The sequence below is a fragment of the Anomaloglossus baeobatrachus genome, chromosome 1, assembly GCF_048569485.1.
Source record: "Anomaloglossus baeobatrachus isolate aAnoBae1 chromosome 1, aAnoBae1.hap1, whole genome shotgun sequence".
Lineage (NCBI taxonomy): Eukaryota > Metazoa > Chordata > Amphibia > Anura > Aromobatidae > Anomaloglossus > Anomaloglossus baeobatrachus.
The window spans coordinates 869,227,840-869,254,753 of record NC_134353.1 but is presented as its reverse complement, the minus strand read 5'-3'; the positions used below and the strand labels follow the sequence as shown (position 1 = coordinate 869,254,753).

Here is a 26,914-nt window from a genome sequence, read left to right as displayed (position 1 = left end):
TGACGGCAGCTTTAGTGTTTCTGGACTGGAGGTCATAACTCAATAAAAGTCTTTGAGAGCCTCGTTTTGGCTCTCATAGAGATTCATTGAGTGATTGTGATGCAACCTCTGACTTCTGGCCAATCAAAAGTTAAGGGCACAAGATGGCGCTGCGTGACCATAGGGGCGTTGGTAAAAGATGAAGCTGCTGGAAGGTGATTATATGGCAGGGAGCTTGGATATAAAGTGGCACTGCAGCGCTGAAAAAACAAAAATGTTGGAGTGATGCTTTAGGCTATGTTCACACACTGCGTTTTTTACCTGCGTTTTGGGTCCGTTTTTGCTGCAGAAATTTCTTGAGAAATTCTTGTAACCTTTCTGCAGACATTCCCCAGCAAAACCTATGGCAAAAAAAATTAGCTGTGCACACACTGCGTTTTTTTCTTAAGAAAATTCTTTCAGTAGATTTTCTTAAGAAAAAGAATGAGCATGTCACTTCTTTTCTGCAGCTAACTGCGTTTTTTGCCATAGATAATTGGCACAATAACGCAGGGAGCAACCAGCGGTAAAAACGCACCAAAAACGCACCGAAAACGCACCAAAAACGCACCGAAAACGCGGCAAAAACGCAGGTGCGTTTTTGGTGCGTTTTTTAACGCAGGTGCACTAATCCTTCACTCTTAAGAAATTTCTTAAGAAATTTCTTAAGAAAAATCATTTTTCTAGTGTGAACATAGCCTTAATGCATTTGTAATGCTTACTCTCACAAAATAATAAGGCCCCACATAGTAAAGCTTACATAAAAAGTTTCTACTATTACAACCACGTATGAATAAACCAAAAAAAAATCTGATCATCTCAACTAATGATGACCAAAGTGGTCTTTGTGTGCGTGCGTGTGCGTGCGTGTGTGTGTGTGTGCGTGCGTGCGTGCGTGTGTGTGTGTGTGTGTGTGTGTGTGTGCGTGCGTGTGTGTGTGTGTGTGTGTGTGCGCGCACTCGCATATTTTATATATGCTTGTGTGCAGGTTGGATTATTAGTACACACGGTCAAAATTGTTGGTACCACTTGTTTAATGAAAGAAAAACCCACAATGGTCACAGAAATAACTTGAATCTGACAAAAATAATAGTAAATTAAAAATCTATGAACATGAACAAATGAAAGTCAGACATTGCTGCTTTTCTGCTTCCACGGAATTTAAAAAAAAAAAAAATAAAACTCATGAAATCGGCCTGGACAGAAATGATGGCTCCTCCTTAATTTAATATTTTCTTGCACAACCTTTTGAGGCAATCACTGCAATCATACGATTCCTGTAACTGTCAATGAGACTTCTGCTCCTCTCGACAGATATTTTGGCCGCTCCTCAAGAGCAAACTGCTCCAGTTGTCTCGTTTGTCAGATTCAAGTTATTTCTGTGGCCATTGTAAATTTTTCTTTCATTAAACGAGGGGTACCAACAATTTTGACCACGTGTGTATATATCTATGTGTAATTTATTAATGTGCATATTTACTATACAGTGGAACCTCTCTGAACGAGTAACCCAGTTAGCGAGTATTTCGCTATACGACCAAAGCTTGCTGTAAATTTGTAACTCAGTTTACAAGCAAGCTTTGCCATATGAGCAAAATACTCACCGCACACACTTCCGGTTCCGTACATCCACCGCGCTCTAACTCACTCTTGCAGTCCTCACAAACACACACAATCACGCACAAACACACACAAACACGCACGCACACATACACATATTATGCTCACCTTACCTACTGTTCCATCGCTGGCCTCAACGGTTCTTGTAGTTCGCCGGTACAGGATGTGTATCGGTAACCATCGCAACGAGGGAGGAACTTCCGCTGTCAGCCGCTACTCAAAAGCAGTGCGCTGGCCTATCAGAGGCAAGCGGCTCCTGCCTTTGACGTCAGCGCTCTGGCAGCAGAAGCTCCGGCATCATTCACGATGGTTACCCGATACACATCCTGTATCGGCAAACTGCAAGATCCAGGAGACCGGCAATGGAACGGAAGGTAAGGTGAGCATAATATATGTGTGTTTGTACATGTTTGTGCGTGTTTGTGTGTGGAATGGCACAATAGGGGACTGGGATGGGACATTGAACAAGTTGGGGAACGAATTGTCTGCATTGCAATGATTTACTATGGGAAATCTTGCTTTGCTGAACGAGTAACTTGGTTTACAAGCACACTCCCAGAACGGATTGTTCTCGTTATCCAAGGTTCCACTGTATATGTGTTTATATATTGTGTTTATGTATATGAAGTGCCTTAAAAAAGTTTTCATACCCCGTAAACTTTTCACCATTTTTTTCATGGTACACCCACAAACTTAATTTTTTTTATGTGATATACCAACACAAAGTATCAAGTATTTGTGAAGAGTAAAGAAATTGATACATGATTGTGCATTTTTATTCAGCCCCCCTGAGTCAATACTTTGTAGGACCACCTTTTCCTGCAATTACTGATATATGTCTTTTGTGATATGGCTCAACCAGATTTGCACATCTGAAGCTGAATATTTTACCTATTCTTCAAAATAGCTCCACCTTAGTGAGATTGAATGGAGACGTCTGTGATCAGAAATTTTCAAAACTTGTCACAGATTCTCAATGGGGTTTAGGTCTGGATTGTGGCTGGGCTATTCACACACACAAGAATATTCTTTGATATAAACCATCCATTGTAGTTCTGATAATATGTTTGGGATTGTTGTCCTGCTGGAAGGTGAACCTACTCCGCAGTCTCAAGCCTTTTGCTGGCTATAACAGGTTATCCTCCAGGATTGCCCTGTATTTAGCTCCATCCATCTACTCTTATTGGCTTCACTGTCCTTGCTGAAGAAAAGCCTCCCCACAGCATGATGCTGCCACCACCATGATTGATGGTGGGAATGGTATTTTCAAGGTGATGTGCAGTGTTAGTTTTCTACAACACATAGGATAAAAAAAATACATGTAAGAATTTTGGCAAAAACGTTTTTGCTGTAGCTATTTTCCTGCCAAGAGACACAGAAGTGCAGAAGTGCCTGCTGTTGTTATACTTTAATGCACATTCCCATATTTGGTAGTTTTTGAACCCACTAATATACATTGTATATTTGTCATGTATGATTATATCTGCCTGTAAATGAGTAATGTCAGCAGGTTTTTGTGAACTTCATCTGAGAGCAGAATGATGTAGCCAAAGAGAGCCTTAGACAAACAATGCATCAATTAGTCCACTGGGTGCAGCCATTCTGATATTATCAAATAATTAATTTTTTGTATGTAGTAGAACTTATCAAGCTATCCCCACCCACACCAGGCTTTCTGTGCACATTTCCACAGAAAGAAGCTGCTAATCACAGAAGACACAGAGTCGAATTTCGGCTCACTTGCTGCTCAGTCAGACTAATGATAACACTAAGGCCTAAGCCACACGGCGAGAAAAACAGTGCGAGTGGAGTGCGATAAAACATCGCATTCCCCTCGGACCAATTCTAGCCTGTGTCAGCACACATGAGCGATTATTTTCTCAGCCCTAATCGGACCGAGAAAACAATCGCAGCATGCTGAGAGTGTAATGCGAGACTCTTTCTCTCGCACCCATTCAAGTGAATGGGGCGAGAGAAAAATCGCACTGCACTTGCGGTACACCGGTGTACCGCTAGTGCAGTGCGAGAATGGCAATAGCCGGCTACGCAGGAGAGAGGGAAAGAAATCCCTCCCTCCCCTCCTGAGTGCCGGCCCGCCCCCCGCAGCTGAGGTCTGCTCGCACGAACGGACCTCAGTTGCAAGGACACAAGCATGACACTCGGCTCTGCTGTACTGCCAGCACGAGCCGAGTGTCATGCAAGTGGATCGCAGTAGTCCCCGTGTGGCCCCAGCCTAAGAGGCTTAAACTAACATAGCAGGTAAACAAAAACACACTTTGCGATAAGAGACGCAGGGCTGTAATCTGAATGTTAACTCTTACAGCATGCTGTCTTCAGATTATATAGCAAAAAACGGCAGACCAGAGTCCCTTTAAGAAAATAAGACGAAATAGAGACCTGTGACCACACCTTCAACAGCAAGTGATAGCTTTAATATACAGTTGAAATCACTCTGCAACAGCTGGCATCCTAGATTCTTGCTGTTTAACCCTCCAGATGTTGTGATCAATAGGGACCGTGGCATCTAAGTGAGTAGAGAGAGGTTAGAGAGTATGTCTACACACAATAACTATTCAATTCAAACATAGCCGCTTGGCGCACCCCTGACCTGGCCAAGCAGTACCGTGCACTTTCCCACCTATTTGTTTTCCTTCCATTTTCATCCTCTACTTCCTTGATTGACAGCTCTGACTTTTACAGGAGTCCAAGGTGGGCAAAAATGGATTAAATACAAGTAGGTGTGAAGGTGCCATGAACTGTTTTGCCAAGAATGAACCGTGCCTTGTTTGAACAGTCATTTTGTGTTGGCCAACTGCTTTTAAGAATGACATGATAGCAGGTTGACGATGGTTTGCCATGGCTGTTGGTGGTTTTAAAAATGTTCCATGACTTGTCATAGCTTTATGTCTAGACTAATGTGCTGCCTGTCAGCCTAGCACTCACTGATCTGGGACATTCCAATACAGGAGCATTGGAAATTTTGATCATGGGGATCAAAATATATAATTCTGAAGTCCCCTAGTAGCTATGGCAGGATAATAACCAAGGAATCGTCATGGCAGACATATGAAGAACTCTGTAACGTAACAGCAGGATGGTGGCAGAGCCTGTAGCTCATGAATGTGGCAAACGTCTGGCTGATTTTGCTATATGTCAGACTCCTAGCTCATAGTGCTTGCAAAGTGCTACAATTAATAAAGTACAGGGCTTTGTTCACATGACGTTTTGCGCTTTCTGTCAGAGGAATTTTTTCTATGTAACGCTACAGCACATTCATGTATATAGCATGCAATTGCATATGTCGTCCTGCACAGCTCTTTCCCTTTCTCTTTAACTCATAGGACCCATGTCAGCAGAAGAAGAGAGGCAACCAAGTGACTAGCTCTTGTCTGCCTGGGTCAGCCATGTGGTTGCCTCTGGGCTGCCTGGGACAGCCACATGGCTGTCTCTGGTCTGCCTGGGGCAGCCACGTGGATGTTTCTGGTCTGCCTGGGGCAGCCATGTGGTTGCCTCTGGTCTGCCTGGGACAGCCACATGGTTGGCTCTGATCTGCCTGGGGAAGCCATGTGGTTGGCTCTGGTCTGCCTGGGGCAGCCATGTGGTTGCCTCTGGGCTGCCTGCGACAACCACGTGGATGGCTCTGGTCTGCCTGGGGCTGCCACGTGGATGGCTCTGGTCTTCCTGGGGCAGCCATGTGGTTGCCTCTGGTCTGCCTGGGACAGCCACATGGTTGGCTCTGATCTGCCTGGGGAAGCCATGTGGTTGGCTCTGGTCTGCCTGGGGCAGCCATGTGGTTGGCTCTGGGCTGCCTGCGACAACCACGTGGATGGCTCTGGTCTGCCTGGGGCAGCCACGTGGATGACTCTGGTCTTCCTGGGACAGCCATGTGGATGGCTCTGGTCATCCTGGGGCAGCCATGTGGTTGCCTCTGGTCTGCCTAGGACAGCCACATGGTTGGCTCTGATCTGCCTGGGGAAGCCATGTGGTTGGCTCTGGTCTGCCTGGGGCAGCCATGTGGTTGCCTCTGGGCTGCCTGCGACAACCACGTGGATGGCTCTGGTCTGCCTGGGGCTGCCACGTGGATGGCTCTGGTCTTCCTGGGGCAGCCATGTGGTTGCCTCTGGTCTGCCTGGGACAGCCACATGGTTGGCTCTGATCTGCCTGGGGAAGCCATGTGGTTGGCTCTGGTCTGCCTGGGGCAGCCATGTGGTTGGCTCTGGTGTGCTTGTGGCAGCCACGTGGTTGCCTCTGTTCTATTTGGGGCATCCAAGTGGCTGGCTCTGGTATACCTGGAGCAGCTAAGCGATTGGCTTATCTGCCCTGCATATGTGAAAAGGGCACTCTTTTGACTTATGTCGGGTCCATGGAGTCTGTGAATACTTTTGGTTGGGAAGTTGTGGCACATTTGCCAACTGTAAAGTGCAAACCAAATATGAGCTGGTATAATTTCAGTGTCCGGCTGCTGTTCCTGCACATAATGCTTTTATCTGTGGTGCCGTTGCTTATTGTGCACACTCTGGTGTTGCAGAGACACTTCATGTTGCTGGAAAATTTTAATGATTGTGCCTAATGTAGCTGATTCAGCTCCACGCAGCCTGAAAATGTTCTATAAACAGACTGCAATGACCTGAAGAAATGTGAGTGCAGATGGTGAGTAAGGCTGCTTTCACACATCCGGTTTTTGCAGTGCAGCTCAATCCGGCTGATAAACCTATGCAACGGATGCGGCGAAAAAACCAGATCCGTTGCATAAGTTTTCCATGTGGCCCGTCCATTTTTTGACGGCTGCGGCTTAATACTAAGCATGCGCCGTGCAAAAAACGCATCCGGCGGCCAGATGTGTTTTTTGCCGCAGGACGCCGCATCCGGCGTCCATAGACTTGCATTGTAAATCGCACCAGATCTGGCGCAATGCAGTTTTTCGCAGCACAAAAAAACATGCCAGGCAACGTTCCATCCGGCTGCCACATGGGCTAAATATGCCGCATCCGGCAAAAAACGGACGCAACGCAAGGCCATGCGTCACAATACGGCGCTAATTCAAGTCTATACGGAAAAAATGCAACCGGCGGCAAAAAAACGGTTGCGTTTTTCCTGCAAAGCGCTGTATTGTGCCACTCAGCAAAAACCGGATGTGTGAAAGCAGCCTAAGAAGGCTGTGTAGTATCAGAGTAGGACGCCTCAAGTGTGCTGGGCACTGTGCCCCATACAACGGCTTATTACCTGCACTGTGTGACCAGGCACCAATCTAACATATGGAAATGACAGCAATGTTATTTTGGTAACATCGTATTTGCCAAGTGTAGATAAGGATATTTACACGTTTTGCTGAATATTACTGCTTGGCTCAGGGCTTTCCATGTGACAGTGCACTTCTCTTTTTATTAAAAATACTCTCAAGTTCTTTTGGAACGGACCTGATACCCGGACAAAAGTGACCTTTTTTTTATCTGAATGTATTCATGCTGCTCTCTAATGTTCTGTTTGTTTGTTTTTTTGCTCTGAAAAATTAGCCTGAGTACTGCCCCCTTGTCAAAAACCATACACATTAGCACTGAATTAAATGGCCCATATCCCTGGAACCGTACGATGGATGTAAAAAAGATTAAAAAAAAAAATATTACTCAGGGGAACACTCTCACTACATTTCACAACATAAGTTGCAAACATTATGTAGATCTCACAGACCTGATGGGGCTGGTATACTTACATTAATCATCTATGTCAATATTGCAGTATAATCCTTTCTGAAAGTTTCCCTGCCTAATATTATCCTAGCCGGATTCATAAAATACACAAATTAATTCTCACTTAATTTGATCCAGCCATTCTGACATTAATTTATAAAGTAACTTCATCAGGTATAAAACCTCTGTGTGATAATGACTGGGGCTTGTATTCTGCAATCTGGTGACTGATCAGTTCTAAAAACCATTGGATATTACGGTACTTTTTGTACATGCCAGCCTTCATAAGATTGTGAAACATTAAAGGCGTTTCCCCAAGATGGTAAGGTATCCCCTGAGTACAGAATATGAAATACCTTACTGATTGTTGGGGGTCCGACCACCAGGATCCTCAGTGATGGTGACAATGGGTAGAACCCAGTCTGAATGTGGCGGAGGTCGAGTGTGTCCCCCAGTGTCACTGGAGATGGCCCAGTGCTGTACTCTGTTCTCTTTCAGGGTCATTTAGGCCTCATTCAGATGTCCGTATGATACGTATGTGTTTTGTCTATTTTTTTCACAGATATAGCACATACCCATTATATTCTATGGTGGTATTCACATGTCTGTATTTTATCATGGCCTTTGTGTCTGTAAAACTCACGGAGACGTGCGTTTTTTTCCGGTAGCACGGATAACAAGGGCCAATAAATAACGTACAGAACACGGATGACCAGGGCCAATACAATTGTAGGGTTTTTTTTTTTTGGTTTTTTTTTACCCAAATTGAAGTATTAGTTTGATAGGGACCCAACAAAAAGTGTTCACCTTGCCGCTGGCTGTTGGACTCACATAAAACTGGCCATTTTTGTGTGCTAAGTATCTCAATTTTTACATGTTTTTTCATAGCAGTAATGCATGTCTATATTCCCATATTCATTATTCCATATATCTTAGCACTATAGAGTGCAACTGTCTTCTTTTTGGTAAAATCGGACACACGGATATAAAACACTGATTGATCCCAGTACCTTTTGTTCCAGAGATGTGAATAAGGCCTTAGAGAATGAATGCAGCAGTGGTACGCGTGCTCAAACTCTGCTCAATTCAGCCTTTCTCGGGGTCACTGGGATATACTGTAAGTGAACTGAGTGAGGTTGTGCACATCCAGTTGGATGGCTGGGAGTATACAGATCACATAATTGCCCAATCTCACCACTGGCAACGGAGATTCCTGAGGCAGCACATCGAGTGACTGCAGACTTTCGTGTCAGACATGCACAATCCCCTTTAAAAGCATGTGTGTACATACTAATGGTGCAACCTCATAGGCACCCAAGAGATAAGAGGGCCACATCCACCTCCAAAGTGGCAAGCAGCTTCTGTCAGAGACCCTTAAAGGCGTGTTTTATGATAAACTATTGAATTGCAATGGGCTCACGTGTATGGTCTTTGCAGATACCCTCTTCTGTCTGTTCTCCACTGTTAAAAAGTATATTGAGTAAAATAGAAACAAGCAACTGTGCAATTTAATCTTATTAAAATCCTCCCTGTTCTTAAGTATTGATGGATTTGTAATTGTATTGTTGTAGTGCTTGTCCGGGCAGCTTTAGTGCCTATGTGCTTCTCCACCATAATGCAACATTGAGGAGTACAGAGTTTGGGCACAGCGCAATCTGGTCTGAACTTCAGAAAGCCGGGAGGCAGGGGAATGGCACCACTCCAGAGGATGAAGCTGTTCAACAACCCTTTAGGCTACGTTCCCACACATTTTGCATCTTCAATCTGAGTGTGCAGTGAAATTTCTATATAGGATCCCATGGACCGCACATCCCATATACCTGCACCTTAACTCTTGGACCCAGTGCACCGTAATAATCTATTGTAATCGTTTAGAAAATAGAAAATTAAGTTTTATTACTCCTGCAGATGCTCACTTCCAGTAATTGAGGCAATGCAGGAATGGGTTACAGTCACTGCTCACTAGACCGAGCACAGCCGTAATCACTCCACTGCACTTTTATTGACCGCCTACTCTGCAATGTGTGTACGCAGCATATACGGTAGGGGAACAGCAGTTTGTCTTGTCAATCAAAGAGCCGGGGAGTAATTGCAGGCACGCTTACTGTGTAGTAAGCTGTGACTGTACGCGCTCCGTGCACTGCCCTGATTACTGGATGCAAGCGGCTGCAGGGAGAATATAACTACATTTTCTCCCTTTTGCTGCGCTTTGAGCAATTTGGCAACATGGGCTTTAAACACTGTTTAGCTGAAAAATCTCCTTATATCTGCAGGTAAATATTCTTTCTTGTGGTGACATGTTTCTTTTAATGGAACACATGGGGTTTAGTTTGTGTTTGATTAATTAAATCCGCTCCAAACCGTGGCCCAGTAAGTTTGATATAATCCAAAATTGCTTATTGAGCAGTAGCACTAGGACTTACAAAAATGTCTGACGTTCCCTAATCCTGACTGGGGTGTATGGGCTGTGAGTTGTTATTCCTGTATATTTTTTTGCCCTCTTACAGCTGTGGGATGTTTTCATTTTTCGTTTTACGGCAGTCGTTAATCGAGCCTTTGTGTCTTCTGTTTTGTTTCAGCGTAGTGGTGATCACAGAAGCAAATTACAATATTTAGATATTTATCTTCCAGATCTTTTCTTGTTTTAAGATTTCTTAGAAATAAGATAGGATTCTAAAATCTTTCTTGGAAAATCACCTAGTGGATACCCTGGTAAATGTTTGTATTTCTCAGTATGTACATGGCTATAAAGAATGAAAAGAAGAAAAAAAACCAGAGCAAGGAATTTTCAAAGCTCCAGGTGCTTAAGATTGAGATATTTGTTCAGATAATGGCCTGTTGTTTTTTAACATTTTTAATATCGCGATTTGTAGAAATAAAATCCTAAGTGTTTGCAATTTTCACTCTAGGCATTATGCTAATGTTCTGATCAAATCAGCCATCAATAGTAATCTCCTCATCATTAGTGATGGGCAAGCACTACTACCATGCTCAGGTGCAGAAAAAACAAAAAGCCAGCACTAAATGGGAACTTCAGCACTAAGAATTCCAAACTGTACTTATTATAAAAATTTTGAGATTTTTGGCAAAAAATTGCAATTTCTTGAGCTGCCTCGCCACGTCACGGCAAATCTCATTTGAGGCAGTCCTACACTAAAATATTTTTATAAAATATGACTACCATGCTCAGGTGCTCTGTACTCATAACCAGCAGTTATTGCTCGGATGGTCGAGACTCAAGTACCCAAGTACTCACGAGCTGCGCCTATGCTCTGGAACACACTACCAAGAGCAATCCGATTAATTCCCAACATCCACACCTTTAAGCGGGCCTAAAAACGCATTTCTTTAGACTAGCCTATCAACTCACTGCCCTGATCTAATCTAGTCCCTTTCTGCCCTTCAAAACATGTACTTCCAGTTCTTGTCCCCTGTACCGGTATAAATTCTCACCGATGGGTTCATGCAGCTGCTTTTGAATACCCTATTAAATCGATGGCTGGACCATATATGACAAGCTTTTCTCCCCCCCATTCACCTTTTGTGCCTCCCCTATTCCCTCAGACTGTAGCTTACAAGCAGGGTCCTCACTCCTCCTGGTATCTTAATTTTGTTATTTTGTATTGTCTCATATTGTCTGTACATGTCCCCTCTGAATTGTAAAGCGCTGCAGAATATGTTGGCGCTATAGAAATAAATTATTATTATTAAGTATAATGGAAGTCATTGGGGAACTCAAGGAAATCTTCCTGAGAAATGTTTGAGTCCCCCATTGACTTCCATTATACTCAGTACACAACTTGCACCCTTCCGAGCATCAACTGTTTTTTACTGGTTATGAGCATCCAAGTATTGTCATGCTCGATCATCACTACTTATCATATCGCTATACAGGGTGGGCCATAAGTATGGATACACCCTGGGTGGGCCATAAGTATGGATACACCCTGGGTGGGCCATAAGTATGGATACACCCTGGGTGGGCCATAAGTATGGATACACCCTGGGTGGCCCATAAGTATGGATACACCCTGATAAAAAAAGAGTAAATTTGAATTCAAAATGGCGGCTTTGCAGATGACCGCTATGGGCGTCACCCGGCCTCAAATGTTTTACCCCTCCCATGTACTAATATGCCACAAACGGTAAAGTGATATCAGTAACCACATTTTATCAGGGTGCATCCATACTTATGGCACACCTCGGGTGTATCCATACTTATGGCCTACCCTGTATACAAATGATCACACCATTGATAATGGTTAACAGTCCAAGCTCTCCCTTACCCCTTCCCTGCACAATGACCTCGGCACAGATCATGCCTATAAGGGTATGTGCAAACGGTCCGGCGACACTACATCCGGGATGCAGAGTCAGCTCTCCTGCGGAGACGTGAGTGTTCTCTGCAGGAGTCCGCAGCTGCCCGTGTCCACAATCGGGGTTCGGGCTGCTGTGGACTTTTGCTGTATTCTTCTCATGCAAAAGACATGTCTCCGCAGCATAAATTGACATGCTGTAGCTTGGGAAGCCGCACCGCTTGTCTGTTTACATTGCGGGAAAAACAAGCACAGTGTGCATGAGATTTCTATAAACTCTGCAAACCATGTGCACGTATACCAATTTGACTCTTTAGCAATCAAGAGGTCATAACTTATTTATTGCTGTTTATGGGGGGGCGGCTGTAAAAATAAAAGCCTTTTAAATTGGGTGTCTCTTAAAAGGAATTTTTTCAGAAGGTATTTGTTATGTAAGCTGAAGACTGCATGCTGCAAGGGTTTAAAAATAGAATTCAGGGATGTCTTCTCAAGGTCCGAGCTGTTCTTTATTTGCTGTTTGTTTAAACAGCAGGACAGAAGCAGGACTTCTTATTGCTCGGACTGCAATGTCACGCACACAGCAGTCCGGCACGCCTCCTTGTCACGATGACTATGGGATAACTGGGAACCGAGGCTCCTAAGCTGTCTCTCAAGCTAAGAGGCCTTATGCTATCCCTAGTATCAGGGATACTCCTGATGGTGGAGAGGCCTGAGTCTCTTTCCTGTCCCTGCTCCTGACCATTTCTGATCTGATTCCCTATCCCCCCCAGGGAGGGATGGGACAGGAATGTGATGAAAACCAGATAAAAGGGAAAACCAAAAGTCTGTCACACAACGTGCACACACAAAGTTAAAGACAATAAGAGGTTCAGGAGGAAAAAGAAGAGCAGGAAAGAAGCTACAAAACAGGGGTAAACTCCTCATCAGCACCAAGCAGTAAGTCTGACACTACTCCTCACAGAACAACACAAAATAAACTATAGCTGGCATGAGTGGAAGGTTTCAACAAGCATAAATAGGAGGGGAGCAGATATGGTAGGCTTCCCCACAATAATGTGACCAAAGGAGCAGGCAGTCAAAACAGAGATTAACTCTTACTAGCCTGCCTATGAATGCGCAACAGCAGGTAGACGTTCAAGTCTTCCTGTGTTGATCCCCGACACCAGAGAAACCATCGCATGGAGTGTCAGAATCTGAAATCTGAACAGAGCTCAACGCCGCCATGACATTTGACAAAGTTTGAAACTCAGTCCACAGCCCAGACACTCAAGGAGACTGGGTCCCACCTCGGTGATGTCAGGTCAACTTCCAATTCCAGAAGTTGACCTCACATCACCAGACATCAGAGGTCACTCTAGCTCGGGTCACGTGGTGGTGGATGAGCGGACAGTGATAGCGCTCACAGGCTGAATTGAAAAAAGAAGATATTTAGAAAAAGCCTTTTGTCACAGCTTTAAAGTGGCTTTTATTCTTTGTAGTGGACCATCTCTTTAACGTAGTATTTGGCCATTGACATGTCTTCAGAGACAACCCCATAAAGTGTTTTTTGTTTTATTTTTTTTACCTTTTATAAATGACTGAACTGTTTTCTGGTTTGCAAAGATGATTCTGTTCTTTCTTGGACCTTCAGTGCTCCCCAGTTTGCCCACAACATTTTTTTACCTCTGATTGGAGTTAAGCAAAAACATCCGGGCTGCTCTGTGTTCGGTCCGGTCCTTTGTCGCAGCTGGACCTGTTTTTCCTTCTGTTCCTAACATTCAGTAATCAGCTAGGCCTCATGAATTGTTATGAGGATTTTGATCCTAGAAAATGCAAGAGGTGCCCTGATTGCTGAGGATGAGGGGCGCTGAAGTGAAGACTGTGCTGGTCTGGCCTTAAGACTGATCCTCCGAGGCAGCAGGACCATGGCAACCTAAATCATTTTGCTCAACTCTACCTCGGGCCTAAATTATAAAATTTCTTATGATCGCGACTAATAAGAAATATTCCTTTATTTCTTAATGGAGTGTTGCTGTTTGCTTTCATGTTTTTTTTTGTTTTTCTTACCATCTTTTATCTTTTGTTCTATGTTTCCTTTAGTGAAGAATTGCGAAAAGAAGTGCGTCAGCTAAAACGAGAACTGAACGCAGCCAAAAGGAAGAAGGAAGACGAGGCAAAAGAAATAGAAAAGGCAAAAGAAGCAAAAGAGGGTAATCTACTTTTTAGTATATGATCTTAAAAGGGTTGTCCAGTACTTTTTTTTGTTGATGGCTTATCCTTGGGATAGGCTGATCAGCTGTTACCAGCGGCGGCTGCCGATACACAAATGCTCCATTACAACTGTAGGGACCTCGCATATATAATAGGTCTGCGCACATCCTTCTGTCTCTTCATGTAATCTCATACAGACTCCATTATGACGAGATCATGGCTCTGTGGGAGCCAGAACATCACTGCCAGGGCTCCTCGTTGAAGATAGGAACCTTTCACTTTGAAAAACACTATATACTAAGTGATATAGGGTCTGCACTCATGCTGCACACTAACACTGCACACAGCAGGCTGTCAATTAGAGTTCTGAGTGAGTGTGCGCAATGTATGGTGAGCGATGACCGTAACCACTCCCTGCACCGCTCTGATTACTGCAAGCTTCACTCATCCAGTAAACCGGCTAACCAGGTTTTAAAAGTTATTTACCCTCAGATCAACCATATATCTGCAGATAAATAGCGTTCCTCAAGGTGACAGGTCTGATGTTGGTATCCTGCTGCAGAATCACTTTTAAGCCAATCAGACACCTCCTGGATTGTATTGCATGATGGATAAATATCTGTTTGTGTGGAAGTGAACCTAGAAGAAATTATGCTTTTATACAGTTTTGAAGGCATAATGGCGGTCACACCAAATACTGGTTTAAATTTAGATTTTTCTTTTGTTGTTTCACTTTGCACTTTGTTAATAATCTATTATTAGTGATGAGTGAGCACTAACATGCTTGGATGCTTGGTACTCGTAACGAGCGGTCAGACACTGAGACAGGCTCAAATTTTGTGCAGGAGTATAATGGAAGTCAATGGGGGAGTACCGAATGGCGAGTTGCGCCCATTCGAGCTTCCGGCTGCTAGTTACGAGTTCCAAGCACCCAAGCATGGTAGTGCCCTCTCATCACTAGTTACATGTACCAAGCACCCGAGCTTGGTAGTGCTCACTCATTACTAGTTACGTGTACCAATCACCTGAGCATGGTAGTGCTCGCTCATCACTAGTTACGATTACAGAGCACCCGAGCATAGTAGTGCTCGCTCATCACTAGTTACGATTACAGAGCCCCCGAGCATGGTAGTGCTCGCTCATCACTAGCTACAAATACCGAGCACCTGAGCATGGTAGTGCTCGCTGATCACTAGTTACGTGTACCGAGCACCTGAGCATGGTAGTGCTCACTCATCACTAGTTATGTGTACCAAGCACCTGAGCATGGTAGTGCCCGCTCATCACTAGTTACGATTACAGAGCACCCGAGCATGGTAGTGCTCGCTCATCACTAGTTACGATTACAGAGCACCCGAGCATGGTAGTGCTCACTCATCACTAGCTACAAATACCGAGCACTTGAGCATGGTAGTGCTCGCTGATCACTAGCTACAAATACCGAGCACCTGAGCATGGTAGTGCTCGATGATCACTAGCTACAAATACCGAGCACCTGAGCATGGTAGTGCTTGCTCATCACTACTAGTTTTCAAAGCATTGTTGCTTTGCAGCATTATTTTCAACTTTTGCCTACATACAGAAAATATATATATTTTTATAATTCTTCCATATATCTATGCGAAAAAAATATATGCTAAAATCTTGTAATTTTCTTTGTGACCACTGAGCATCAAGATAAATATATATTGTGTATACACCTATACCTGCTACATTATACATACAAACATTACAAAGGGTTACAAAACAAAAAGCAACTGTGCTTCTCTTATCATTGTGTGTACAATTGTTTACATAAATTAAAGGATTTATTACCCTGTGATTACCAATTACATGACCAGAATCTCAAGTGCAGGGTAGTCCGACATGCCTCCGGCTGTGATTGCCAACCTGTTTAGACACAATGAGGAATACATTTTCATAGGAACGCTCATACCCAATAATCAGCACGTGTAAACAGGTCCTAACTCTGACACTGCAGTGAATTAGTTGCATTTGTGTGTCTCCTTTTTCCAGAAATGGATACAATGGCCTTAATTTTGATTTATGGCTTTATTTTCTTTCCTGCCATTTCTATCCCATCTGCATCTGAACTGTAACATTAGGTTATTTGTATTTCTGCTAATAATAACTCCCTGGAATTTCATGCTATTTTTATTTTGTCAGAAGGATAATATTTTGAGATTGGATAGTCCGTCCCGAATACTTGGCCATAACATTTTGTTTTGTAGCAGAGTAAATAGTGAGGATTATATATAACTTGCACTATAAATTTTTTTTATAACACCTGGTTCTAATGAGAAATCAAATGTCTTTACTTTACACTGTGTGCACAATTAGGCTATGTGTGCACGTTGCGCGTTATGCTTTTACGCTGCGTTCTGCACCGCGGCGTAAAAGCATGCATCCTGCGTCCCCAGCACAATCTATGAAGATTCCATCCGAAGGTTGCATTTTAGAACGCAGCGCTTTGCATGCTGCCAAAACGCTGCGTTCTAAAAAAGCAACATGTCCCTTCTTTTGTGTGTTCTGGATGCTTTCTCCACTCTGTCTATGGGAGAGGCAGCATCCAGAACGCACGAATTTTGCATGAATTCTGAAGTCAGCTGCGTTCTGAAACGCACATGCAGTGACTTAAGCGCTGCGGTGCAGAACGCACACACTTGCGCACATAGCCTTATTAGGCAAGTGAGTAGTTTGACCTTAGTATCATTTTGATGCAGATTTTCCATCTCCAATCTGTATAAACGTGAATAATTGGATGAAGTAGAACTGGTGATGTCTATATGTGTAATGAGGGAAAATTAGGTCTTAGGATACAACACCCTCTAAGGTGTGTAGAATTATTAGGCAGCTTTCTTCAGGCAAAATGGGCCAAACAAGAGATGTAACAGACTCCTAAAAGTAAAACATTGTTAAAGCGCACCAATTACCAGTATTTTACTGTATAACCCATAGCCAGTTGTCAGCTAGGATGTATAGGTTTTGAAACACAAGCAAGTAAAGTTTGTAAAATGAACAGTTTTTTAATTGGCAGCAGGTGCAGATAGCTGGGGTGGGTATTCATAGTGATTCCCGCCCCCCCGGCCTGTCCATACTGCCACTAGCTATTATTTATGCTAATTCCATTATAGCAGTTTGTGGCTATAAATCATGGTGGCTAAAATGACCTGTGCTGACATCATACCCATATGACTAGAAGGGGCGGAGCCTCAGCCAACAGGAAAATAAATGTTGCTTCCTGGTATCAGCTATGTTGGATGAGGCCACGCTTCTTCTGGTCCCATGGGTATGATATCAACACAGGTCCTGTTAGCCACCATGATTTAGCCACAACCATTAGTAAAACGCTTCTATAATGGAATTAGCATAAATAATAGATAGGGGGAGGAACAACGGGGAGGAACAGACAGGGGCGCAGGAATCACTATCAAACCCTACCCCAGATATTAGCTGTCATTTTGTAGCTTTCTTCCTGCTCTTGTGTTTCCTCCTGAACCTCCTATTGTCTTTTCCTTTGTGTGTGTGCGTGCTACGTGTCAGAGTTTTGGTTTTCCCCTGTCTGTATTTATCTGTGGGTTACAACACACTTCTGTCCCTTCCCTACCTAGGGGGAGGGGGAATCAGATCAGGACTGGTCAGGAAAAGGGCCAGGAAGGAGACTCAGGCATCTCCACCCAAAGGAGTATCCCTGAGATTAAGAACAGCTAGTGCCCCCTAGCTTGAGGGACAGCCTATGAACCCTGGCACCCTGATATCCCATAGCCATCGTGACAAACACATACTTCTTTATGTGATTTTTCCTTTTCATTTAAATGGGAGAAAAACTTGCAAAAACACAAAGAAAACGCTTTCAAGGTTCAAATCGATAAGGAAAAAACAAGCAGAATATACATTTTGCTGCTGTTATAAAACGCTGTGCTTTTTAAAATGTGGCAAAAAACATAATGTGTGAATAAGTTCTTACACGTCCATGAAATGCTCTCTGGCATCTATACAACCACTGGCACCATTTCTTGTAGGCCTTTTTTTAAAAACGTTAAGTCCTATTAATATAAATTTGGGGTAAGTCGATTGCATCGCCCCGCTGGGCTTAGCCATTCAGCAAAAATGAAATATTTCTGAATGCCGCTAATGAAAATCTGCAGAATTGATCGGGAGACATCTTGTAATCACGATGGTGCCCAGTGATTCCCAGTTTTGCTCCTGTTTCATTCAGCGCTAATTTCTTCTGGAGGATTGAAGCTTGGAACGGTCTACCCTTGCTCTAAGGGGATAAAAGGTTAGATGTCTACATTGCTGATCATTTCTGGTCTCTTCATTCGAGTGGGTGGTTTCAGGCTCTGCCAAGCTGCTGTCAAGACCGTTCTTTAAATAAGTTCTTTTTGCTTTTATGCGACATTTACTGTAGTGTTGCCAGAAATGACATCAAACACATCATTCATTTAAGCACCAAATTTCCTCAACATCTTGTAGCACTTAATCAAATATTTGAAAAGATATCGCTCTCTTCACGGCTTTCCAGTGTGAACCTGTGAATGTGTTACAAGCTGGGTCACTCTAGGCAAGGCTAATCTGTTTCTTATGATTAATTGCTGCGCTTTGGAGATTTCTAGTAGCTGTTTCGGCTACGGACAACTCTTGTACTTTCTGATTATTTTGATGCATTATTTTATGGGAGCACATTCAGATTGCAACTGGATACTTTCCGGACCACACATGTTATTTCACTGTTTCCTTGATTAATTGCAACTTGCTCAGTCGAAGTATCTCGGAATTAAAATTACACGCAGAATAAAGCCTCCTAATTGGGTACAAAGAACCAATATTCTCCCTGGAGTGTTTTTTTTGGGGGGAATCTTGCATGTTGCTTAAAGGGGTTGTCCACTACTCGGACCATCCGACCATCGCTTCTCAATCCATATTTTTCCCTCCTTTTAAAATAACACTTCTACTCACCTCCGGTACCGGCGCCATTGGAGTCGGACAACATGTATAAAAAGTATCATGTGATCAAAATACTTATTTGCCTAATAATTCTGCACACAGTGTAGTATAGTATAGCTATAGTATAGTACAGCTTCATTACAAGCACTCCATCTTGCCAATAAGGCTATGTGCGCACGTTGCGTATTTGCATGCAGTTACGCTGCGATCTTCACCGCATAATCTATTTATTATTATTATTTATTATTATAGCGCCATTTATTCCAGGGCACTTTACAGTGAAAGAGGGTATATGTACAACAATCATTAACAGTACAAAACAGGTACAGGAGGAGAGAGGACCCTGCCCGCGAGGGCTCACAGTCTACAGGGAATGGGTGATGGTACAATAGGTGAAGATTATGCAGGAGCCGTGCGCACGTGGCGTCTTAGAGCGCAGCGCTTCAGCTGCTGCCCGAAGCGCGCGTTCTAAGAAGTGACATGTCACTTCTTTCCTGCGCTCTGCCTCCAGGTCCCGCTCTGTCTATGGGAGGGGCTGCACTCAGAGCGCATGGAATCAGCTTTTTTTTTTTCTTTTTTTCATTACAAACTCTTTCTGCTGCGATTTGAAGCGCACGTGTGCTGTTCAAATCGCTGCAGAAATTTCTGCAGGGCAGAACGCTACGTGCGCACACAGCCAAGGAGTATTTCTGTAGGAAGCAGATTTCCATGTTTAGTATGCTTTCTTTTTCTCGTTCATCACAATAGTGTCCGGTCGTCAACTTGAACAATTTAGTGAGCAACCCCTTTAAGCTCTATGTACCACAGACGTTTCTGAGTTAGGTTGGGTACAGCAGATTATACCAAAGCTGACAACCACTAATAATACATCCCAACATACATACCATCCCTTTAAGTAAGAATACATTATATTTGGAATATATGTTAAAGGGGTCATCCGACCTTTAATAAATGAAGTACTCCCCCTTGTAAAATATAAAAAAAAACCCAACATACTGCCCTCCCGCACCGGATCGTTTCCAGTTATATCACCGAGTCTGTTACGAGCCCTGCAGCCAATCAGGGGCCACTATTGGGCTGTTGTGTTTTTAATTAGCGGGAGACTGCAAAGAGGGGTTCTGACTTTTTTGCTCACTGTTCACATATTGAGAGCTTGTGGAAGGTGAGTTATTTTGCTGCTTTCACAGGGTGTTGTTTCTGTGTGGCGGTGGTTTTGTGTCAGTGGGGTGGTGGGCCTGGAGTCATGGGGGCTCAGCCTTGAAGCATGGGTGTTGTGATGCACCAGGTCGCCTGCTCTGCTGCTGCTCTGTCACTGCGGCTGTGGTTGGCACATGGGGCCACACCTTTTAAGGCTTCTTATAAGTTAGGGACCCACTCAGAGGTTCGCCGTGACATGGCAGTTGGGTTCACACAGTCTGATCAGAATGTTAAAACAAGAACCTCATGTCCAGATATTTAATTTTTTGCCTGGCGGCATTAGATCAGCTGATGATTTTTGGATGTGCGGTTTATGTCTTTTTCTACAGCTATGTTGTAGACAAACAAAAGACATGAATGTCCAGCAGCCCAGTAGTGGCCGCTGATGGGCTGCAGGGTTAACGTGTCATAACAATGTCACCAGAGCCCTGAAAGACTTAGTGCCAACATCACTAGAACAGTGTCATTCTGGGAGATAAGTATTAGTGATGAGTGAGCACTACTATGCTTGTGTGCTCGTTAGTCGTAATGAGCAGCTGGATGCTTGGACGGGCTCAACTCGAGTACCTGAGTATAAGGCTGGAGTCACACTTGCGTATGACTTGCACGAGTGCAATTTGAGAAAATCTCGCATTGCACTCGGCTCCATCCATGTTAGACAATGCTGCAGCTCAGATCTGCATGTTTTTCCTCAGCCCTAAACGCACAGAGGGAAAAAAAAAATCACAGCATGCCGCGATTGTCTGCGAGAGCCGCGTCACTCGCACCCATTCAAGCGTATGGGTGCGAGAGAAACATCAGACTGCACTCGGATTTTATCCCAGTGCAGTGCGATATACGCACAGGCTGACAATAGAGGAGATAGGGAGATTAACCCCCCTCTCCTCTGCAGCGCCAGCCCTCTCCTTCGCAGCTGTGACGCAATCGCAAGATCTGGTTACGTTCGCATGACACTCGGCTCACGCTCGCAGGACAGCCTGAGCCGGGGGTCATTAGCATATCGCATCCATTGCTCTCGCATCGGATGCCATATGCTAATGTGACTCCAGCCTAATGGAAGTCAATGAGAAACTCGGGAATTTTTCTGGAAGAGTTCCTGGAAAAATGCTCGAGTTCCGCATTGACTTCCAATAAACTTGGTACACGAGTCGAGCCCGTCCGAGCGTCCAACTGGTCATTACGAATACTGAGCACCCGATAATTATGATCATCTTATTTTTATTTTACAAAGTGAACAATTTCATTTCTAAAGCGGTTGTATAAGTACAGAACATCCCCTTTAAATCAGTTTTCTCCCACCTATACATCAATACTTGCAAGTCTAAAGCCTGCTTTACATACTTCAATAGATCTTTCAATCCGTCGTCAGGGTCAAGTTGTAAGTGACGCACATCCGACATCGTTCGTAATGTATTTGCGTGTGAAACCTACATGCGATCGATATTGAACGAAAATACGGTGATCGCATACACGTCGTTTATTCCTCATACATTGGACGTTTGGTAGTACGAAACTAGTGAATTGTAACGTGTGACATCCCTCATACGATTGTGATGTCTGAGGCTATGTGCGCAGGTGTGCGCTCTGCACCGCAGCTTAAAAAAGGTCTGCTTCAGAGCGCAGCTGAAAAGCTGCGTTCTGAAGTGCCTCACAATGTCTGTCATGCACTAATCTCTGTCAGTCCGTCACTATCTCTGTCCCTCACTCTCTGTCCATGTCAGTCTATCCCCCTCTCTCATATACTCACCGATCCCCGGCGCTGCACGGCATTCACACTGCTCCGGCGGCTTTTACTGTTTTGAAAAAGCCGGCCGCCCATTAAACAATCTCGTATTCCCTGCTTACCCCGCCCACCGGCGCCTATGATTGGTTACAGTGAGACACGCCCCCACGCTGAGTGACAGGTGTCACACTGCACCCAATCACAGCAGCCGGTGGGCGTGTCTATACTGTGTAGTGAAATAAATAATTAAATAATTAAAAAAAACTGCGTGCGGTTCCCCCCAATTTTAAAACCAGCCAGATAAAGCCATACGGCTGAAGGCTGGTATTCTCAGGATGGGGAGCTCCACGTTATGTTACATTAGATGCTACAGTTCTGGGACTGTACCCGGCTCTTCCCGATTTACCCTGGTGCGTTGGCAAATCGGGGTAATAAGGAGTTATTGGCAGCCCATAGCTGCCACTAAATCCTAGATTAATCATGTCAGGCGTCTATGAGACACCTTCCATGATTAATCTGTAAATTACAGTAAATAAACACACGCCCGAAAAAATCCTTTATTGGAAATAAAAAACACACACACATTCCCTGGTTCACCACTTTAATCAGCCCCAAAAAGCCCTCCATGTCCGGCGTACTCCAGGATGGTCCAGCGTCGCATCCAGCGCTGCTGCATGGAGGTGACCGGAGCTGCAGCAGACACAGCCGCTCCGGTCACCTCCACGCAGGTAATGAAGACAGCTGCGCGATCAGCTGATCTGTCACTGAGGTTACCCGCTGTCACTGGATCCAGCGGTGGCCGCAGATAACCTCAGTGACAGATCAGCTGATCGCGCTACTCACCGCCGCTCCGGTCAGCTCCAGTCAGCAACTGAGGTGAGTAGCGCGATCAGCTGATCTGTCACTGAGGTTACCCGCGGCCACCGCTGCATCCAGTGACAGCGGGTAACCTCAGTGACAGATCAGCTGATCGCGCGGCTGTCTTCATTACCTGCGTGGAGGTGACCGGAGCGGCTGTGTCTGCTGCAGCTCCGGTCACCTCCATGCAGCAGCGCTGGATGCGACGCTGGACCATCCTGGAGTACGCCGGACAAGGAGGGCTTTTTGGGGCTGATTAAAGTGGTGAACCAGGGAATGTGTGTGTGTGTTTTTTATTTCCAATAAAGGATTTTTTCGGGCGTGTGTTTATTTACTGTAATTTACAGATTAATCATGGAAGGTGTCTCATAGACGCCTGACATGATTAATCTAGGACTTATTGGCAGCTATGGGCTGCCAATAACTCCTTATTACCCCGATTTGTCAACGCACCAGGGTAAATCGGGAAGAGCCGGGTACAGCCCCAGAACTGTCGCATATAATGTATGCGGCAATTCTGGGCGGCTGTTGGCTGATATTGTTAGGCTGGGGGGCTCCCCATAACGTGGAGCTCCCCATCCTGAGAATACCAGCCTTCAGCCGTATGGCTTTATCTGGCTGGTTTTAAAATTGGGGGGAACCGCACGCCGATTTTTTTAATTATTTAATTATTTATTTCACTACACAGTATAGACACGCCCACCGGCTGCTGTGATTGGGTGCAGTGTGACACCTGTCACTCAGCGTGGGGGCGTGTCTCACTGTAACCAATCATAGGCGCCGGTGGGCGGGGTAAGCAGGGAATACGAGATTGTTTAATGGGCGGCCGGCTTTTTCAAAACAGTAAAAGCCGCCGCAGCAGTGTGAACGCCGTGCAGCGCCGGGGATCGGGGATCGGTGAGTATATGAGAGAGGGCAGCTCAATTCACTTACTCAGGAGTTTAGCGGTCACCGGTGAGTCTTCACTGGTGACCGCTAATCGGGACGCGACACAGACAGAGCCGCAGCATGACAATGAAGTCGGGTGAGGTTCACCCGAGTTCATTCTGACAGTGCGGCTCTGTCTGTGTCTGCTGTCATCTGCCATTCACCGCTGCTACATGGCTGTCTGTGGCTGCTGTCAGCGGCCATGTAGCAGAGCTGAACGGCAGATGACATAGTAAAAACGCATCCCTACACATTACACACGCTTGTCAAGTCAATAAATTAAAAAAAAAAAAGGTGCCCAATGCATACGTCACAGAACACGTGATCTAAAGGATCGCACACAAAATTGATCAATTTAACATAGGCTACTAACGCACGTGTGACAGCAAATGAACGACCTACGTGCAATCTCATTAGATCGCATATGCAACCTGGGCGTGTCACATCGCATACGAGATCGCATACCTAATTGTAAGGTGTAAAGCTGGCTTAAGTATATCAAAGTGTGACTATTTCATAGCAATAGCTGGGTAGTTTGTCTTGAGTTTTCAGTTTCCCAACCCCGTATTCTCTGATTGTGTAAACCTTGTAGAATGTACAAAGAAGTTTGAACCATTAATTTGTGAAAGACAGAAGACCCAGGTAATCTGCCTCGCCTGCACCTTTTTGCTAAAGACCTTCAAATATGTGTTTGAATTGAACAGAATAACTGGGTCTTTCTAGGATTCTACCTGAATGTAACTATATTCTAGTATTATAAATGTTTTATCAGTTCTTACAAATCTTTTAATCTCCAATTTAATCTCATAATACTGTTATTGTGAGTGTTCCCTGCCCATATGACATTCCCTGCAGCTTTATATCCTCATCCGCCCTTTCGCACATACCGTACCTATCCTAAATCATGTACTTTTCAACAATAGATTGATTTCCAGTCCAGTGATTGATAGGGACAGGCAGACAAAACATAACTGATATCTGTACAAACATTTGGAAACTTCATTGACCTCAAATACCTCAAAGCGGAATGCAAACCCGGAAACATGTATGTCTGTATGTTTCACACGCGTATCCCGCTTCCTACAGAATATATCTATACGGTCATCAGTTACCTCTCGCGGATACTGTAGAATCTGTTTGCCTAATCCTTTGTGCAGCTCTGGACCTGCAGAGATCTATATCTACAAACGGTCTTCATATTCAGTGTCTTATATCTTACACATCGTTAAGCAGTTTCACAGATGGCATTAGCTGCCCGTGCTAAGGAAATACCACAGATCACCTCACTCTGGAGTTGAGCAAACAGATTTGCAGTGTCGTTGTCCAGTGGCAACTACAATAGACTTTTACCATCAAACCTCCTTCTACATGCCAGCAACCTTAACACGTCTTCTGATTAGTAGGCACAAGATCACCAATGAGCGATAATGCACACATGAACATGCAACATCGGGCCTAATGATCAGTAGAGATGCCAGGAGGCTCCCAATGCCCTGGTCTGGTGGTCCACAGACTACCAACATAGCTGCTGGACCAGGGGCTGTTGAATCTTGTTGCTCAACTCTTCCTGTCACTTAAAAGTTATGATCGCTATGATCACTACCAGTCTTATTAATAAAGAAGTTATCCCTTCCTAACTAACTTCATTTATTATCCATCAATCATGCTATTATGTGCCACTAAATGCATCCATACTCTTATTATAGTAGTATAAACATTTTATCATGCAGATAGCGTCACTTGGTGTCTGCAGCTGTAGCTCTGATGTTTACATCCATCACTTCTCCTCCTGAGGCTCCCTGTGCTCCATTACGACAAGTTTCATCATGCATTGCAGTGGCCTATAAGATAGCACTAAGCACACCCCTAAATCTTCTCTACCCTGTGCTGCTGAAGATATTGGGAGATCCTGATGAAGGTTCTCCTAAATCGGCCCAGGATGCTGCAATATAATACAGTACACTCTCTTTACTGATTTGCTTCTGCTCCGCATTGTGCATTCAGGCATGCGGCAAGTCTCCATGCTGCTTCTGGCTGGACGTACATGTGGCTGTTCCAGGAAATCATTGGTTTAAGTGGTGACTGAATGGACACCGCTGCAGTCAGTGATCCAACAGGGGAACGAAGCATCACTGGAAGAGAAGCATCAGGGATCAGCAATGTGAGTGCGCTATCTGTTTTTCTCCCAGTATAGTATACTATACTTCTAACTGGAAAATCTAGGGGAAAAATAATATGCTATGATAAATGATTAAATGACCCACAGTTGTTGGCAGCCTTAAGTCGACAAGATAATTGAGATAACACACACTAAAGAAATACTCCTTAGGCCTAAGACACATGGCATGAAAATCAGACCGAGTGGAATGCGATAAAACATCGCATTCCACTCGGACCAATATTAACCTATGTGTCAGCACCCATGAGCGATTATTTTCTCTACCCAATCGGACCGAGAAAACAATTGCCGCATGCTGCGACTGTAATGCGTGACTCTTTCTCTCGCACCCATTGAAGTCTATGAGGCGAGTGAAAGATCGCACTGCACTTGCGGTACACCGGTGTACCGTGAGTGCAGGGCGAGAATGACAATAGCCGGCTACGGAGGAGAGAGGGAGATAAATCCCTCCCTCTTCTCCCCCCGTGCCAGCCCTCCCCTCCTCAGTGCCGGCCCATCCCCCACAGCTGAGGTCCGATCGCATGATCGGACCTCTGTGGCAGTGACACTTGCATGACACTCTGCTCCTGCTGTGCTGCCAGCGCGAGCCAAGTGTTATGCGAGGTTTGTATTAGTCCCCGTGTGGCCCCGGCCTTACTGGCAAGATGGAGTGCTTGTAATGAAGCTTTACTTCTTCTATACCTTCTGTCACAACATGTGAAATGCTTTCCATGCACCACAATAACAGGATAAGTCCTGAAACTATCATACAGCCAGGTAGAACATCAGAAATAAAACACAAATAAAGAAAGAACCCTTCTACTCTCCAGGAAGTCTGTCACCCCAAAATGCAAACTTAGTTATGTAGGGCACTTGTAAAAACCATATTAGCCGTATACATTTCACAGTTGTAATTAGTGGGAAAACATTTTATATACAATTGAAGGGCTTTGGTGCATCGTTTACACCTCCCTCAATTTGCATATCAAGCAGCTTCCTGACTGACCGCGCATGTGCGTGCACATCAAAGAGGGACTCCTTTATCAAACCTGTCCAACAAAAAGTGTATGTGTTCCAGTTTTAGGAGTACAAAAATCATTTAATGCCAGACATGACCTCCAAAAAGAGGACGCAAAAGGTTAAGACCTCCATTCATGTAAGACAAAGGTGGGACCGTCAGATGAACGTTCATCAGTGATAAGAAATAAAAGCATCTCCGACCACATCAGCCATGTTGCATCCTTTCAGCCGATGATACAGCCCCAAAAATTCC

At 44.4% G+C, this 26,914-nt stretch overlaps 1 protein-coding gene across 1 annotated transcript in view; it reads left to right on the top strand.

Moving 5' to 3' along the window:
* Window positions 1-26,914, top strand: part of CWC27 (CWC27 spliceosome associated cyclophilin) — a 308,857-nt gene that overhangs the window by 124,709 nt on the left and 157,234 nt on the right. The window contains exon 11 of the mRNA XM_075326207.1: window positions 13,721-13,830. Coding sequence (XP_075182322.1) covers window positions 13,721-13,830 — 110 coding nt within the window. The remainder of the gene's footprint in view (window positions 1-13,720; window positions 13,831-26,914) is intronic.